General features: G+C 44.5%; 1 protein-coding gene across 1 annotated transcript in view; it reads right to left on the bottom strand.

The window, feature by feature from the left end:
- Nucleotides 1-19,427, bottom strand: part of RBM17 (RNA binding motif protein 17) — a 60,117-nt gene that overhangs the window by 18,715 nt on the left and 21,975 nt on the right. The window contains exons 4-10 of the mRNA XM_088468719.1: nt 17,695-17,861; nt 8,115-8,212; nt 6,136-6,192; nt 5,216-5,354; nt 4,794-4,945; nt 3,745-3,821; nt 2,612-2,710 (exon numbers count right to left, since the gene is read on the bottom strand). Of these exons, the coding sequence (XP_088324845.1) occupies nt 2,612-2,710; nt 3,745-3,821; nt 4,794-4,945; nt 5,216-5,354; nt 6,136-6,192; nt 8,115-8,212; nt 17,695-17,861 (789 nt within the window). The remainder of the gene's footprint in view (nt 1-2,611; nt 2,711-3,744; nt 3,822-4,793; nt 4,946-5,215; nt 5,355-6,135; nt 6,193-8,114; nt 8,213-17,694; nt 17,862-19,427) is intronic.

Raw genomic sequence — 19,427 nt, 5'->3', positions numbered from 1 at the left:
GCCAGGCACGAAGCCAAAGTGCCCGACGAGCATAGACCGCCGAAGCAGAAATCCTAGCGCCTACCTGGCCGATATCTCTGGAGGCGTCTAAGTATACAGCAGACTCCTGAATATGTTCTGCCAAGGTAATCAGATCTGCCCGCGGAGTGCTGGATCTAAGACCCTCAGTCAATTGTTCCGCCCACTTTTCCACAGCCTTGTTGACCCAAGATCCTACCAAGGCCGGCCGGAGAAGTCCACCTGCGGCCGTATAAATGGATTTCAAAGTGGTTTCTAATCTCCGCTCTGAGGTTTCCTTCAATGTAGTAGCTCCTGGAACAGGTAACGTGGTCTTCTTTGACAACCGAGAAACCGAAGAATCCACAGGTGGCGGGGTCTCCCACCTCTTCCTATTTTCCGCAGGAAATGGGTAAAGAGAGAAAAAACGCTTAGGAATCTGGAATTTACGGTCCGGATTCTGCCAGGCTGCCGTCATCTGATCGTCCAACTGGAGAGAAACAGGGAATGTGACGGCCATCTTCTGTGACCTGGCAAATAAGGAGTCTTCTAACGATTCTGGAGCTTCCTGGCCAGAAATCTTAAGAACTTCCCTTACCGCTAGAATGAGTGCGTCAATACCTTGCAATGCCTCAGGTTCTTGTGAGTAAGTCTCTACGTCTGATTCGTCCAGCATCTCCCCTTCCTCCTGAGACGAGTGATCCGCTGCCGAATCCTCATCCGACTGGAGAACCGCCGGAAGAGCCCTCTTTTTAGATGAGCGACTTACCGTAGCTTCAGGAGCTTTAGACGCAGAACCCATCGCTTGAGCAAGGCTATTCACCGAGCGGACTAAATTCTGAGCCCACGCTGGTTCTGCTAGAAAAGAAGGGTGAGATGTGCCAGGAAGATCTCTGGCAGACTCCCGTTCCCTACGGGAAGCGGCTAATTCAGAAGAAAGGTCCGCCATGACCCCGGCCAAACTATTTATGAAGGAGGGAGTGACAGACTGCGTGTTAGCACTGTCTGCTTCACACGTCTCGCACAGGGAAGACCCTTCGGAGCGAGCATGGGTAAACTTCTTCCTGCACTTAGTGCAGGCAAACAGCTTTTGTGATGCAGTTTTTTCTGTCCTGGATGTCATCATGTACTCACAGACAAGCACCACATACAATTCAGGAATGCAGAAGAAGTATAGGGAGAAGCAGAATTACAATAATAATGCTACTCAAGTATGGGAGCAGACAGAGCAATAAGGGAGGAGCAGAATTTCAATAATAATGCTACTCAAATTGCAGGCAGAGCAGTATAGGAGGAGCAGAATTTCAAGAATAATGCAACTCAGTAACAGGGGCAGACAGGCATATAAGGGAGGAGCAATCAATAGGACCAGAAAGTAGTTAAAACCACCCTCTGTATTTACAGACCCCCTGTAGATGCTCTCAGTCTTTGATGCAGTTTTTTCTGCTCCTCTCCCCCTCCGCTCAGTGCCTGCAGTCTGAGGCGCCACTCCCGTTCAGAGCACGCCAAACTAGCCCAGGCAGTGAAGGAGGAAGAGGAGGAGGGACCCATAAGCTCCTCCTCCTAATGGCCGCCGCTTTGTATACGCGCGGCATACACTTATACAGTGGGACGTTCTCACTCTCTGTCCCCGCACTGACAGCGGGGGCCAGCGGCACGACCGCCGCCAGTGATAACCGTGCCGGTGCCTTTTACACAAGCACCGGCACGCAGAGGCAGGACAGCTGTGAGCGCGCCTACCTAACAGCCAGCGCCGGTGTTCTATCACAACACCAGCGTGGAAACTGACAGCGGGGGCTGACAGCCGCGCGCTGTTTTCAGACCCAGCAGTTATTTTCACCTCTCCTGCTAGTCAGGAGAGGTGTGCTACTCACCGGGCTGCTGCGGCGAGAGCGCTGGGCAGTGAGGGGAGAGCGGGGACCCGGACACAAGCCAGTGGTAGCTGTGGCGGGCCCCGCTGAGTCTGATGACTCCTAACTGCCTAAAGCAGCCTCCCCTCCATAGGGTGACCGGACACAGGCTGCAGTAGCCGTGTGGTCCCCTCTCTGGCGGCTCCCACGATGCAGGCAGACTGTCACAGCTAACAGTCTGCCTGTCCTCTTGTGACTTTGATTCTCTTTATCTATATAAAATTAATATAAGGGCTGGAGACAGCCCCTGTGCACCGGCTCTACTCGGGCACATTCTAAAAACTGGGGTTGATGGGGCATAGAGGGGGAGGAGCCAGTCACACTTGTAGATTTTTAAAGTGCCAGGCTCAACTCAACCCACCGTCTATACCCCACTGTCATGAAGCTCCAGTGTCCCCTAGTGGATGAAGGAGAAACAGTCAGCTATAAAATAAACTCACATACTAACCAGAACCATGCAAAAATCGCTTTATTTTACCCACAATGCAATCAGCTCAGAAAGGACAGAAACCAGAAGTGTCAGAATAGGGAAGTATGCCAATTGTGCAATCTTTCTACTTTAAAAAGTTTCTGTAAATACAGGCTTCTTGCAATGCACGGAACACTTACCTACATGAATACAACACTTGGAACATAAGAACTCACTGTTAATCATACCACAATACAAGATAATTCCGCAATTAAAAAACAACTAATGTACTAACCTCAAATATAACACATTTTCCAACTTTGCCATATTTCTCACATTCTTCTTTTGTTTCAGCCTCCAGGTCTTCATCAACTTCCCCTGAACCCACCATGTTCTGAAAGGGAAAATCACAGTCTAACAAAAATATGCGCACACAATATGTGAAAGGATTATTGCATACTATAGCTGCTTAAACACCCCATTCCAGAACAGGAATGGGGTGGCTGAAGCCTCCTGGTGTCTGGGCTTTCCTCTGGGATCAGCCACTTTTTACAGCATATCCCAGCAGACAGATCCTTTCTTCTCTCCCATGCTATGTGCATGTATTTCTTCCCACCCTTGCTGGAAACATGTTACTTGTGAGCAGACAGCAAGATGCAGTGTGGGGCACAAAAAAGGGTTAAGGAGGGGGAGTTTTAATGTAAGTGCAGGAGGAAGAGAGGTTTTTTTTAATGTAAATGTTGGAAAGGGTGGGTGGCTTTTAACGTGGGTGAGGGCATGTGTTATTAGTTTAATTGTCAAGTAAGGATGAGGTTAATGGCAAGCAGGGGCTATTCATATATTCGTGGGGTGATATTGGGAGTTATGTAATGCTACAGGTGGTGTTATGGTGAGGCCTATAATTAATGTAGAGTGATGGGACTATTTTAATGCTGGATTAGTATGGGGCTATAACTGAATGGGTTAGTTTGGAGACTATAATTAAATGTAGAGCCAAGTTTGTTGAGAACAGCTAATTATTAACATGAGTACTATTGATTTAATGACTGAGTTGATTTGGGGTAAATAGGTCTATTTATTAGATGTGAATACCATTCATTTAAGTTTGGGACTGGTTGAGGGGATATAGGTTTATTTATTAAAATGTGAATGCTATTAATTTAATCATTGTGGCTGGTTGCAGGAAACGAGGCTTAATTATTAAAAAAATATTGGTTTAATGTCAGGTTTGTTTGCACTTACCACTAGTGTGTTAACCCATAGCTCCAGGCTCCTTAACACCGGAATCTATTGGTTAACGAGCGGGGAAATGGGTTTCTAATTGAATAGCTCCAGACGTTAAATCTCATGGCTATCTGCCCATGGCAAGCAACACTGCTAATTGAATCTGCCCTTAAGCCCGATTATAAAGTTTTATTTTGTCCTTACCCGTAGTAAAACCACCTTGGTAGGAAACTTTAGTATTTCTGTTAGTGGATTAGGATCAGTTTTCTTACTGCTTTCAGCTGAAAGATAGGAATACAATGGTAAGGCTATATATTATAAAACAGAAAAATAAGCTAGGTGCTGAACTAACAATTGTAAGCAAAGTCTAACCACGTGTAACAATTTAGTATATTGGGAACTGTATTCTCTTTAGCGTCACCTTACTTGCTTAGACGTAAAAACCATGTAAATCATGTACTGCAATGTGTCACACCGCCACCAGTGACAACGTAACAAGTTCATGGTGTCCTGAGCATCTCTGTTATTTGCAGTGTTTGCATCAATCCATGACATTTATGATAGGCTCAGTGGGTTTCAATGTGACAACTCAGCATGTCTTCCACTGATAAGACAGTGACATCCAACTAATATGAAACAAAGACTTACATTTCTCCAAATAAAACAACTATTACCATAGAATAGATGTTTATTGTGCCAATTAAAAAAACCTAGTAAGACAATATAAGCATTCTGCAATTTCCAGTTAGAAAAAGAAACTTCTAGTAAACAATGTATATCTTCTTTATAAATGCCAATACATAAAATCATCTTTCTAAATTAAATGCAGGCATCAATAACCTAATTTTCCCTAGAAAGGGGATAGAATAAAGCTGGGTACACACTGACCGATACATTGGCCAATCAATTGATCGGACAATATATCTGCGGCACGTTGGCCAGTGTACCTGCGATATGTCTGAACGTTGTCATTCACAGACATATCGCATTGGCTGTGCTGCACAGCTGATGGACAGATATGTCTGCAGACATATATCTGTCCACCGGCAGGTGTGTATGGGCGGTCTACCAACCGCTAGTACACACAGCGGCAGCCGCGAGGAGGGGGGCAGGACACGCCCCCGACCCGCCCATCGTGACCTGAGGGCACAAGCAGATGATGGCCGTTCAGAGTGAATGAACGACCATCATCTGCAGATATATCTGTCAGGTGTGTACCCACCTTAAGGAAGAACATAAAGAAAGCGACACACCTTTATCTGCCACATCTCCAACAATGATTTTGCCTCCTCTCTTGCTTGTTTTCTCAACAGAGAGTGCAGTGCTGAGCCCCTGCTCGTGTTTTCCCAGACCCTGTCCTTCCCGGAAGCCATACTTCTGCATGATTTTGTGAGCTACAGTTCCACTGTGAAACAAATAATAAAAAGGAACAAAAACAGTTGAACCAAAAAAAAAAAAAAAAGGCAGTAATTTCTTTAAGATTGTAACATGACATACATCATATATCATCCCCACTTTCTAAAACATGAAAGTGGTGAAATTAAGTTACTATCCCTAAAAGAATCAAAACAAAACGAAGCACAGAAGGATTAAAAATAATCTACCATTTGGGATGGTACATATCCTTACATATGGACATTGCACACTACAAAATGTTAAAAGAACAGAGTCTTACCCCATGTTTGCAATAAAGGAATTACTTGGCCCAGTTGGTGACCGTGGCCTCTCTGGCTCATCATATATAGGGGGTGGAATTGCAGCCTTAGCTACTGGGGGACGAGGCCTAGGCTCATCATCATAGGACGGTACTATAGCTGAGAAGAGAACATTCAAATAATAATTTATACCTCACTCACATGTAAAAAAAAGGTTCATGCAGATATATATTCATATATCAGGTTCCATTTACATGTATTCTATTTTAACAAATGCTACAAGCTTGTTCACAAAGTATTGCATGTCAGCACATGTACTATTGCATTATAATGCGCACATGTAAGGATTACGGGTGCTATAAACACGTAACAAGATAGTATTACCAAATGTTCCTCTCTTTCTTTGGCCTTATGTGGCCTATCATCTGTATGTGATATGAGGAAAATGATTATGTACCATTTGCAGATATGTTTGTGTGAACAATCATATGAGTGTGTAACATAAAACACCAGTGCGAACAAACAGAGGAAGGAATAAGAAAACGGTTCAAAGCAAAACTTTTACAATTATGAGAAATATTTAAAGGATTAGCAAACAGTACATGGCAAGCCTTACTTGTGCTAAGAGTATCTAAAGACAATCTTTTTAATTAAAAGGTCAAAAAACCAGACAAACTTGAAAAAGGCTGTCACTGAGCCCACATTAAACATATCACCATACATGACGTTCTCTAATATTGTTATAACAATTATATAAGGTTATTGATTAACTTAATGTTTATAAGTAGAGAGGCATAAATTAAAAAGCAGCAGCAATACACAAGCACACATTCATATACGTTAGTAAAGTCCAATAAGTCATAGAAATAACTTTAGTAATGGTTAACTACTCCATCTAGTGCGAGCACTACGTATTCTTTTAAATCACGTCAACACTTACATTCCCTGTCTTTCTCAACAAGTGACGTAGGGGGTGCAATAGCAGCTCCTCCTATTACTGTAAAGGAAAAAAAGTAGGTATAAATTACAAGCACGTCATTTAAGATGCTCCTAAGACAATGGAAATTGTTTTAAAGGGAGGGGGCGAGAAGGAAGTCATGAGCATAAATGTGTATGCATATATATATAAATTTAGAATATGACGGACAATAATAAAATATGGAATGTCCGAAAATATGCCTGTTACAAGATATTAAAATATGGAGCCTGTAATATAATTAAAATGCTGTTTTTTTTGTTTTTTTTAAAGACATAAAATAAATAAGGACACACACATTATGTATTTTCCCAATCCCTCTTAAGAGTGCAACAACTCTAGAAGAATAGCGGTTTCTATTGTTTCGGGCTCCAAATTATTTTAGGTTATGCATTACTTTGTTTTTTACTAACAGCAGAAAAGAAAGAGGCAATAATCAGTCATACGAAGGTTGTGGCACTGGGAGATATACCATGCACTTTAAAAAAAAAAAAAAAATAATACATTTGTAATCCATAACGAAGGATAAATGTGTGGTTAGTAGTGCTGCGCAATAACGAAACCGCACATTGGCAAAAAGGACAACAAATGTTTTGTAGGGAGTGTCATTATCTATGAAGAAATCAAAAAAGTTTCACTTAATTTTCTTTTACTTGAAAATTACATGTTTACACTTCCACAGTAAATTATAGAAATGTGTCAATTTTTATTTTTATTTTTTTTGAATCATGGCAGAAAAAGAAAATATATATATTTATTAAAAGAATTTAGTCTCTCGTCTGGGAACATCTGCCCTTGAATTCCAGAGAGTTTGGCCTAGAAGCAGGCATCAGCTCATGTCATACATTCATCCTAGTAATACGGATAAAGGAGGTTGGCGTCTTTATCTAGCTGATCGCATGCACATTAATCTCTTAATCCTGTTCCTGGAAGCGACCTTCAGTTTCCTCTCATAGCATTTAGTCAATCCATTCCATTCAGAAAAACCTTACTGAATGAATCTAAAAAGGTACTATAAACAAATTGAGGCTGTGTTAAATATGTATGCAGTGAAGAAAACAAGTGGAGGCCAGCACCCTATCCCAGTGTTTCCCAACCTCCGTCCTCAAGGCACAATAACAATCAAGGTTTTAAGGATATCCATGCTTGAGCACAGATGGTTAAATGAAAACAACTGAGGTACTAATAAAAAAAAAGTCACCTGTTTTCAAGTATGGCTATACAGGCAGATTCAATTACCAGCAGTGTTTACCACGCCAGTAAAGGTCCAGGTTTAAAGTCCTGAGCTATTCAATTACTTCTCAATTTCCTCGCGGATAATGTGCGTTAATCCAAAAATTCCAAGTTAAGTGCTGAAATCTTTGAGTTACCTCATGCAATAGCTCCCAGAGGGTGCATTTAACACAATTTTTCAGCCTCAGGAGCTGCTGATTTATACACTTTCAATAATATACTGTGAATTTTAGATAAAATTGTTACTTCACAGTGTACATATTTTAATGGTCTTAATTCCTGGAATAAAAGTACTGAGTTTTTTGAGTTTATGACAATGCCTTAAAAGATCACACAAAAAAGAGCTAGTCTTCTAGTGCGTACACACGGTACAATAAAAATGCACGACATGAACGATAACGATTACTATCATATCGTTATCGTTCATATCTAGCATTTTTAGGAGCCTTCCAACCCACCAATGATGGATGATAATGATATCGTCCATAAGCCGTGAAGTCCAACCTGGTTGATATCGACCAGCTTACATAGGGACCCGTGATCGTTGATCGCTGGTCACTGACCCATCGTTGGTGGCGTGCTGGGTGATCGATATCGATCATTCAGTACTCCAGGAAGGTGCAGGGAGATCGGTCAGCGATATCGTTATCTCTGACGATCGTCCTGTGTGTAAGCACCATTAGCGCCATCAATCTCACTAAAAAATATACCTCTCTTCCTCCTCTCTCTTTCATAGTCTTCCTCTTCATCAGATTCAGGGTCAGGCCTACGAGAAAACCCACTAGCTTCATGCCGGTCCTTTCGCCTCCTGTAATACAAAGTACAATATATTTTTTGAACTGAAATGCATCGAGAACAGTTTATAAAACTGCTGGAATGTGGTATGACGATACACAATTTAAGAACAGGAAATTAGTATAACTTCCCTGCATTGGTTATAAGGCACAATGACACCTATGGCTACATGCATTTTCTGAAACATAGTGTGTTTTCATCAACATGTAGATCTTACTAACTGCTTTGGGGCTGGTTTACATTTGGATGTAAATCAATTTTATGAAACACCTCTCAGTTGTAGCATTACACGTCCACTTTACCGCCACGCTCATAGGTTTTGCTTTTACAATCTCCCTGAAGTATGCTTTAACTCCCTACCCTCCCCAATATAACCCTTCCTCAATTAGCAGAACATTCCCATGCAAAGGAACTTTGCTGATCAGGAGAACACAGCACTATTTGCTGCTTCATGCATGGACAGCAGCACAAGAGAATAACAATATAGGCATTCGCTTGACCTGGTCTTCACTCACCGTTGTGATATTTCTGATTACTCCAATTCCCCATTCCCCCTCTCATACCATCACCTTCTCTCTTTTAACCTATCCCTCTCTCCTTCCCTTCCTCTACCTCCTAAGACCACCATCACCAAGCGTAACATTGACGCTATTGACACAGTTTCTTTTTCTTCCCAGCTTGACTCACTTCTCTCCCCTATCCTCTCTCTCTCCTGCCCTGAACAAGCCATTTCTCTATACAATACCTCCCTTACTTCTGCTCTGGAGTCTGGTGCTCCAGCGATCACTATTCACCCTCGCAGATTTACACCTCAACACTGGCATTCCAAATGCACCCGATACCTGCAAAAGTGTTCGCGAACTGCCGAACGACAGTGGAGAAGATCACGCTCTAAGGCTTATTTTCTCCATTTCAAATTTATGCTCTCATCATACAGTGCTGCCCTTTCCTTCTCTAAACAGTTATATTACAAGAACCTCATCTCCTCTCAGTCCTCAAATCCCCAACGTCTCTTCACCACCTTCAACTCCCCCCTCCGCCCACCTCCTCGCTCTCTGCCCTTGATTTTGCGACCTACTTTACATCTAAAATTGACTCCATACGTCAGGACATCATATCCCACCAGTCCCCCTGCTATCCACCTCCTCTCTTCCCAGATCACCCCTCTCCTTCAATTTTACCTACTCTAACTTTCTTCTCCCCTGTATCTGGAGAGGAAATCATGTCCCTCATCCAGTCCTTCCCCCCCCCCCCCCTTCCACCTCCCCCTTGACCCTATCCCTTCACATCTCCTCCGCTACCTCTCTCCTTCTGCCTGCTCCCATCTTGCCCACCTCTTTAATCTCTCCCTATCATCAGGCACTGTCCCGTCTGCATTCAAACATGCCCTTGTCTCCCCCATACTAAAAAAAAACAACCCTTGATTCTAACACTCTCTCCAACTACCGTCCCATCTCTCTCCTCCCTTTTGCTGCCAAGCTCCTTGAGCGTGTTGTTTTCAAGCGCCTTACCACCTTTCTTTCCTCTCATTCCCTCCTTGACCCTTTTCAGTCTGGCTTCCGTTCTCCACTCCACTGAAACTGTCCTCACAAAAGTCAGCAATGACCTCCTTGCTGCTAAATCCAAGGGCCACTACTCTCTGCTCATTCTCCTTGACCTTTCTGCTGCTTTTGACACTGTAGACCACCCTCTCCTTCTGCAAATCCTGCACTCCCTTGGTCTGCGTGACACTGACCTCTCCTGGCTATCCTCCTACCTCTCTGACCGATCCTTCTCTGTCTCCTCTTCTCCCCCACAGCCTCTTGCAGTGGGTGTTCCCCAAGGTTCTATTCTTGGACCTCTCCTTTTCTCACCCTATACATCCTCACTAGGTGAACTCATCAGCTCTTTTGACCTCCAATATCATCTCTATGCTGATGATACTCAGATCTACCTTTCCTCCCCTGACCTCTCTCTCCCTCTCTCCTCACTCGTGTCTTCAACTGTCTCTCTGCCATTTCTTCCTGGATGTCCCAGCGATTTCTTAAACTTAATATGTCTAAGACTGAGCTAATCATCTTCCCTCCCCCCTACATAGCCACACTTCCCACCATTTCTTTATCAATTGATGGCACAACTATCTCCTCTAGCCCCAAAGTGCGCTGACTTGGAGTTATCCTGGACTCCTCCCTCTCCTTCAAACCACATATCCAGAATCTCTCACAGTCCTGTCGCTTTCATCTTAAAAATATTTCCAAATTTAGACCCTTTCTCACCCAGGATGCCACTAAAACCCTTATACACTCATTGGTCATCTCCAGATTGGACTACTATAACCTTCTCCTATCTGGCCTCCCTAAATCCCTTCTCTCCCCTCTGCAGTCTGTCCTCAATGCTGCTGCTTGGCTCATCTTCCTCTCAAAACGCTCTACATCTGCCTCCCCTTCCCCTTTAGAACCCAATTTAAGGTTCTCACACTCCCTTACAAAGCCCTCAGCCATTCCTCTCCCATTTACACTCTGATCTCATCTCCCTTCACTCTCCTGCCCGCCCTCTTCGTTCAACAAATGCACGCTGCCTCTCATGCCAATTGATTACTTCCTCCCACTCCCGCCTCCAAGATTTTGCCCGCGTTACTCCCCACCTTTGGAACTCTCTCCCGCTTCCCATCAGACTCTCCACCTCTCTACAATCCTTCAAACGGGCTCTCAAGACCCACTATTTCATCAAAGCCTTCCACCTCTCATCTTAACTTGCTGCTACATACTCCTTCCTCCCTGCCTACCCCATCTGTTTCACCCATGTTTGTCTGTCCCTCCCCCTTAGAATGTAAGCTCCTATGAGCAGGGCCCTCTACCCTCTTGTGCATCTTCTTACTATACCCTCATCTACTTCTTACTCTCTACCAGGGCACCTAACACTTGATTGCTTTGCATTGTTGCGTATCTGGGTGTTATGGTCGTGAATGTAGCAATGTATATTATCCATGTCCTGTAATGTATTGTATTGTATTGTATTGTACTGTAAGTCACTGTAAATCAATTTGTTTATGTACTTTGTAAGGCGCTGCGGAACACTTGTGGCGCCATATAAATAAACAATAATAATAATAATAAAACAATAAAACAGGCTCTCATTATAGAGAAAAAGAAACTGAAACCAACAAGCTGTCTGTAGTAAAAATCATTAGTCAAAGAGTGATTTATGCATGGGTATGTATCCGGACACTGAACCCAAATAGTTCTTCTAATTAGAGGATGATTTTGTTGACAAAGGATTTTGGAGTAGAGTAAAAGTATTACCCTTCATGCCAGACACAGTAAAAGTAATTAATGATCGCAAGAAAACAAATTTAGTAACAATTTAGGACAGTACAAAAACAAGAGATATGGCAAGAACTTACCTTTGTTATCTCTGTTTCTACGAGGTCCTTAGGGTCCACAGGGCCTTCACCTTGGGGTATAGGCTGGGTAACCAGTCCGGGCACCACACAGTTAAATTCCTTGAGCCTCCCAGGATGCAGCAGGCTCCCTTCCTATACCCCGGCCCCCGGCCAGGGTACCTTCAGTTACGTTACCAAGCCAGAGGAGGAGAAAACAGAAAGGAGTAAGTCCGGCACACACAAGAATTCCATACTCACGGAAGAGAGACAGAAAACTGGCGACCAGAACAAGACCCTTCTGAAGCACAGTGCGGGCGCCCTGTGGACCCTAAGGACCTCGTAGAAACAGAGATAAAGGTAAGTTTTTACCATATCTCTTGCTTTCTACTTCAGGGTCCTTAGGGTCCTCAGGGCCTTCACCTTGGGGATGTCCCAAAGCTGTACGCTTCAAGGGCGGGGACGCTCCTGTGTAGAAAGGAGAATCCGCCGCCCGAAGGAAGCATCCTGAGAGGGAAAGCATAATACCTCAAAGGTCTGAACAGTAGACCACGTGGCCGCCTTACATAGCTGAACAGCCGAGGCGCCACGCCGAGCTGCCCAGGAGGGACAGACAGACCTCGTAGAATGAGCAGTGACTGAGGGCGGAACTGGAATACCCTCATGAACATAGGTCTCGGAAATCGCCAAACAAATCCAACGGGCCAAAGTTTGCTTATTGGCCAGCCAACCTTTTTTGCGAAAAACCGTACAACACAAACAATACGATTTTCGGAAAGAACAGGTGCGCTCCACATAAATGCAAAGAGCGCAAACCACATCCAACGTGGCCTCATCCGCTGACAAACCAGGAAAGTGAAAAGCCGGAACAATAATCTCCTCATTAATGTGGAAACTGGATACCACCTTAGGGAGAAAACCGGGGCGAGTCCTAAGAACCGCCCTATCATGGTGAAAAATCAAATAAGGGAGACAACAAGAAAGAGCCCCCAAATCAGACACTCTTCTGGCAGATGCAAAAGCCAAAAGAAAAACGACTTTAGCCGTAAGCCATTTGAGGTCCACTGAGCCCAGTTGTTGAAATTGGGGACCCTGAAGAGCCTTCAGCACCACCGCCAAATCCCATTGTGCCACCGGAGGGACAAAGGGAGGCTGAATGCGAAGAACCCCTAGCATAAAAGGTGCGGACATCAGCCAGAGGAGCATTCCGACGCTGAAACCACACCGACAAGGCAGACACCTGCACCTTCAAAGAAGCAAGGCGCAGACCCTTATCCAAGCCTGCCTGAAGGAAGGCGAGGACTCTAGAAACACGAAACACCAACGGATCATATTTCTGAGGTCTGCACCACGCAAAAAGAGGCGTGCCCGACCCTGTGGTAAATCCTGGCCGAAGCCGGCTTCCTAGCCCGGAGCATGGTGTTAACCACAGAGCTTGAAAAACCCTTTGACCTCAAGAGGGATGTTTCAAGAGCCACGCCATCAAAGACAGCTTACCCAGATCCGGGTAAAGACACAGACCCTGAGACAACAGGTCCGGATGCTGAGGAGGTAGCTACGGAGTGTCTATGGAAAGACTCCGTAGATCGGAGTACCAGTGACGTCTGGGCCATGCCGGAGCCACCAGTAGAATCATGCCTCCGTCCTGCTTGAACTTTCGCAACACGCGAGGAAGTAGGGAGAACGGAGGAAACAGGTATGCGAACTGAAAGGTCCATCGTACCGACAGAGCGTCTACAATTAGAGCTTCTGCATCTCTTGTTCGGGAGCCGTACACCCAAAGGCTTGCGATTGTGTCTGGATGCCATGAGATCTATTTCCGGAAGTCCCCAACTGTCCACCAGGAGCTGAAATACTTCCTGGTGAAGAGACCATTCCACTGTATGCACGTCGTGCTGAGGAATTCCACTTCCCAGTTGAGTACTCCAGGAATAAAGACTGCCGAGATGGCCGGTAGGTTGTTTTCTGCCCAAGTCAGAGTGCGAGACACCTCTCTTAGAGCTTCCTGACTTCGAGTTCCTCCTTGATGATTTATATAAGCCAAAATCGTGGCGTTGTATGACTGAATCTGTACGGGATGAGCCTGTAGAAACAGTCTCGCTTATTGTAAGGCCCGAAAAACTGCCCGAAGTTCTAAGATGTCTCTAGTAAAACTGGGCATATTCAACCATGTCGAACGTCGACACCATGGACCCCAGTAACCCCATTGAAGAATGGATCGAGATTCTGCGATCCTGCAGGCAAGTGCGAATCCTTGCCTGTAACACAGATCTTTTCCTCCGTCAGAAAGATCCGCTGTTGCGGAGTGTCCAGCAGAGCTCTGAGAGGAAGCATCTTCTGAGATGGCGTTAGGGACGACTTCTTCCAATTTATCAGCCATCCGTGATTCTGCAACACTTGTATAGTTAGTTGCAGGTGCTGGTGAAGTACCTCTGGAGACCCTGCCAGAAGTAGCAGATCGTCCAGGTAAGGTAGGAGGTGTACCCCCTGCAGGCACAGGTGTGCCGCCTTGTTAAACACCTTCGGGGCTGTAGAAAGGCCAAACGTTAAAGCCTGAAACTGATAATGCCGATTTGCTACCGCAAAGTAGAGAAATCGCTGATGAGAGACCGCTATTGGGACATGAAGGTAGGAATCTTGGATGTCCAGAGACACCATAAAGTCCCCAGGTTCCATAGCCAAGATAATGGAACGCAGGGTCTCCATTCTGAACCGAGGCACCCTCAAATATTTGTTTAGAGACTTCAAGTTGAGGATAGGCCTGTATGATCCATTCGGTTTTTGCACCAGGAAGAAATTGGAGTAATAACCCATCCCCCTCTGGGGTAGCGGGACCGGCACAATAACCCCCTCCTGGAGCATGGATCATACAATCCTGTGAATTTTCAGAGCCTTCTCTGGATTTGAATGAAGATCAGTGGAAAAAAATTGATGGGAAGGTCTTTTCCGAACGGAGAGGGCATACCCATGAGAGACCACTTCCCTTACCCAAGTGTCCGAGATGGTCTGACACCAACACCGGGTGAACTGAAGAAGTCAGCCTCCCACCTTGGGGACCCCCCAAGAGGAGGCCCGCCCAGTCAGGCTGTGGACTTGTCGTCAGGCTTGGTATTCAGACGTCTGGTGCTCCAAGCCTGCTTCCTAGGCTTAGAAGGCTTCTTGTTTCCTGATGACCTCGGAAAGGATTGGGCCTTTGATTACCCGGAGGCCGACGTCCCTGACCCAGAGGTGGATGGAGCTGAGGGCAAGTTTGCGGATTTTGCCGCTGCCAGCGTGTCCACAATCTTATCCAGAGCCGGCCCAAACAGTACCTGTCCATTGTACGGAAGACATTCCAGGCCCCTCTTGGAATCCGCATCTGCTCTCCAAGATCGGAGCCACAAGGAGCGACGCGCAGACACCACTGCCGCAGAAATCCTGGAAGTAAATTTACATCCAACGCTGCCTCATTTACATAAGTAGCAGAAGGAGGCTCTTGCGGCAAGCAGGCGGCCCGAGAAGGGCTAGGTAGCGTACATGTAGTACATAGGCCCCCTCTCTCTGCTTCTTCCTCCCCAATACCTGCCTTACATCTAATGCAGGAATATAGGGCAGGTGCAGCAAGCTGCATAGGTTCGTCATCACCAGACATGATAAACGGTAAATAGACACAATGTATGTGACACTTAAACACAGGCTTGGTCTAAGCAGAATATATCCCACCCCTAGTTGTACTATAAGGGTCAATTTTCTGAGAAAGAAAAAATAGGGATAGCTAAAATGGCTGACAGTAATAGAAAGGACAGCAGCACTCAGCAAATATAGTGTCCATCAGCGCTTCCAGTCAACTATCCATGCACTGGACCTGGTATGACCGCGCTGTTACCTGCACCTCTCAGTTCAGAGGTAGAAGTATGCAGGAAGGGGACCTGGCTCCACCGCTATCTGCAGCTCCAGTCTAAAATGGCCGCTGGAGCTCAGACGAGAGGAGGAGCCCAGCAAAGAGCGCGCTTCTGGCGCTCAGAAGTGGGGGAGGAGCTGGCTGTAAACAGGAAAGGCATCCTCCTCCGGTCTGCAATTAACCCCAGGGACACCAGAGCGGTACCGCTGCTGTTCTGGTCCACTGTCCCTGGAGGTTACGTGGAATACAGGACTCAGTGCCTGGCTCCACCTGCAGACCCGCACCCAGGGAGCCCCCAGCCCTGGGTGACAATGACTGTGATGGCGGACGTCTGCCGCTACTTACCCATCCCCCGTAGACCCAGCCACAGTCAGGGATTCTCCGGCGTCTCTGTCAGAAGAAAATCCCCGGAGGCCCGCCGAGATCCCCAAATCAGTACTGGGGTCTCAGCGGGGCGGTGATGCGGACGTCCGACAGACTGTCCACATTACCGCTCTTACAAGTTTATTTATCAAGCAGTGAAAAACTCAGTGAAGCAGACCAGTGGAGAAGTTGCCCAGGACAACCAATCAGCACCTACCTATTATTTTATAGGCTGTACTTAATAAATGTTACTCCAAAGCTGATTGGTTGCCATGGGCAACTTCTCCACTAATCCGCTTCACTAAGTTTTTCACTGCTTGATAAATAAACCTCTTAGAATCTTCAGGGGGTATGAACAGCCCCCCTTTGTGTGGAACACCCGACTCCGGCCGAGCACCGACGAAACTGAAGGTGCCCTGGCCGGGGGCCGGGTATAGGAAGGGAGCCTGCTGCATCCTGGGAGGCTCAAGGAATTTAACTGTGTGGTGCCCAGACTGGTTGTCCAGCCTACCTATACCCCAAGGTGAAGGCCCTGTGGACCCTGAAGTAGAAATATGAAGTGAATCAAACTGCAGCTTATAAACATGTATAATGCATCTGAAGGAAATTGATTACACATATCAAGAAGGAATAAATGACCTTCCAGCTCACTCAGCTGGCTTACAAACACTCATACACACTATTTGTATGCATAGAAAAGATGGCTAGTATTAAAACAAATCCCAGTGAGCGGATTACAGAGTATTAAATAACTAAACAGTGTTAGCAGCTTAATCTACATTTTATTTACTAGTTGTACTTAATAAAATAAATTCAAACAGCTCTGATGAGTTTACATTGATTTTTTATTTTTATTTTAAGTAAAAAAGCATCTTTAGAGCAGGAGCCGTATAATTTATTAAAGGATGTAAAGTATGGTTTCAAATTCGTACAATCATATTTGAATCAAAAAGGTAAACACACAAGCGGTGTTCCCATGGATCGTCACCTTTCCATTAAACAGATCTCTTGGTGGATGGGTGGGGCTGAATAGACCAGACACAGCATTTGCTGAGATAAAGAGGTATTCCTAATTGTACTCTACAATGATCAGATTTGTTTTGTTTTTTTTCTATTGCATGTTCTTGTGAATTTATATTCCTTCTATACTGTTTTTTATGCTGTCAATTTTATATCCGATGCTTTAGAGAAGTTTAAAAAAAAAAAAAACACACACACACACTTTCAGCTCGATTCAATTGAACGCAAATTAAATACCGCCGGGAAGCGAGCTCCGGGAGCTATTCAATTCAGCGCGCTGTTAAGGATTTTTCTCGAACCCCTCCAGGGGTGTGAGCAGAAATCCAACAAAAGTACATGCGTGATGCCGTTTTCTGCCCTTAGCGCCGTGGAAACAGCATAGCGCCAGGAAGTTTAGTCAGATAATACCTATTCTCACGACTAAACACTCTGTTTAAGGCGCGAGGGGCGGGAGAACGGGCATTCTGCGACCTAACAGCGCGCTGAATTAAATAGCTCCGGGAGCTCCCTTCTGGCGCTATTTAATTCGAGTTGAATTGAATCGAGCAGTTTGTCCTGTTAGCAATCAAAACAGAAGTCAACTTCACTGCAGGGTGGGGACAGAGAAGATGGAGTCACACAAAACATATTGGATGTTTTCAAGTATAAAAGTTCTAAAAGAGGCTCGACTATGCTTCATAATTTGTCAAAAACAGAATGAATGTCTACTTAAAAAGTGTTACCTTACCAAATTTCATACATAAACATCAGGCTCATTCTTACACACAATTTTTTGTGGATGACCTAGCAGAATCAAGGTAATAAACCCCTATTATTAAATAGGTCCATTAATCTAAATTTTTATTTATGAAAAAAAAAAAAAAAGAAGACTTACTTTTCTCGCTCTTCAATTTCTTTCTGCCGTTCTATCTCGCGTTGCCGCTGCCTCTCCTCCCTCTGACGTTTCACCACTTTTTCATATTCATTTGGGTACATGGGGTCATATTCATCAGCTAAAGGAACCAGGGCCTCTCCAGCAGAAAACCCGCTGGGAACAGGGTCCTAGGAAGTGGGGTAAAATATTGTCTTATGAAAAACAAGAGAACATGATTGGTAGGAGGATCAGTCCTTTTTAGGAGATTGATCTATATGTTTTTATTTGGTACAGCAAATTAAAACCTGAAGTCTGGGTGACATTTCATAGTCTGAATACTTATGTTTGTGTACCTGATTAATAATATTTGCACTGCAAAAATAAAAAAAAAGATACAGGGCGCTTATATTATATACCTATACCATATGCACATCCAAATTCACGGGTGGCCAAAATTGCGGACACATTTTGAAATTTGAATGTTTTTCAACTTTGAATGCTTATAAAAACTGTTAAACTTAACGCAGTGCAATAATTCATATATCAAATGAATGGAAATTTACTGCTGAATTCAACACAATAAAAACAGAGGTAGAATATTTGCATTACAAGGGAAGTTATGCTACTTTCAGTCAGTCAGACAAAGAAGCACAGATGCATGAGATTCAAGAAGCATATTGTAGTAACAGCTACTACCAGTCAATCGGAATAGTCGTTCTGAGGACCAATCAGCCATCGTTTATGAGCAGGTGCAAGGTCATGTTAAAAGATGGGAAAGGTCAGTTTAGTTGTTTAGTGCTATTGACGGTGTAAAAAATAAAATACAACGTCATCCAGGCAAAGTGGTGACTGGTCACCCAGGAAGAGATCCAGGATTGTGGTGTTACGTGAAAATGGTCTTTCGTATGCAGCAATTGCGAGAGAAGTTGGTGGGAATGTGACAGCATCAGGACTATGAAAGTTTTGTTTACGCTATCAGGAAACACAATCTATACAAAACAAAAAAGGAAAAGGACGGAAAAAGTGCACAACAGCTGTTGATGATAGGAGAATAAAACTAATTTGCGTCAGGGACAGATGGATGTCATCTGCGGCCATTAGCAGTAAACTGAGTGCAACTGGTGTTTTTGTCAGTGCAAGAACGGTACGGACAAGACCAACAGAGGTTGGCCTAAAAGGAAGGATTCCCTGAAAAAAGCCATTGCTGAATGAAAAGCAGCGGCAGAAACAAATACAGCGGGCAAAAGAACACATTGCATGGACAGAAGGTCAGTGGAAACAAGTGATATAGTGACGAAACTAAGATATCGATATTTGATAGTGATGGGAGAAAATATGTGAGACGTCACATCGGGGGTAGAGGTACATCTAGATTGCATTCAAGCGACAACAAAGAATCCTACAAGTGTTATGATCTGGGCATGTATGACAGCAGATGCTGTAGGCCACCTTTATGTCATAGATGGCATACTGAACAGCAGAAAGTACATTGACACCATCCTACAACCAAAACTTCTACCTTCTATCAGGGATCTTTTTCCAGATAATGCCCAATTTTTTTCCAGTAGGATTCAGCTCCCTGCCACACTGCACGGATATGCAAACAGTTGTTCAGGGAAAATGACATACAGGTGCTGGGATGGCCAGGAAATAGCCCAGACCTGAACCTCATAGAACATTTGTGTTTCCGTTTGAAAAAACTGGTACATCCGAGTCGTCCATCCAATTAAAGACAATTAATTGAGACTATAATT

The sequence above is a fragment of the Taudactylus pleione genome, unplaced genomic scaffold, assembly GCF_031769625.1.
Source record: "Taudactylus pleione unplaced genomic scaffold, aTauple2 ptg000086l, whole genome shotgun sequence".
Lineage (NCBI taxonomy): Eukaryota > Metazoa > Chordata > Amphibia > Anura > Myobatrachidae > Taudactylus > Taudactylus pleione.
The sequence above is the reverse complement of the archived record's forward strand: the minus strand, read 5'-3'. Positions and strand labels throughout refer to the sequence as shown.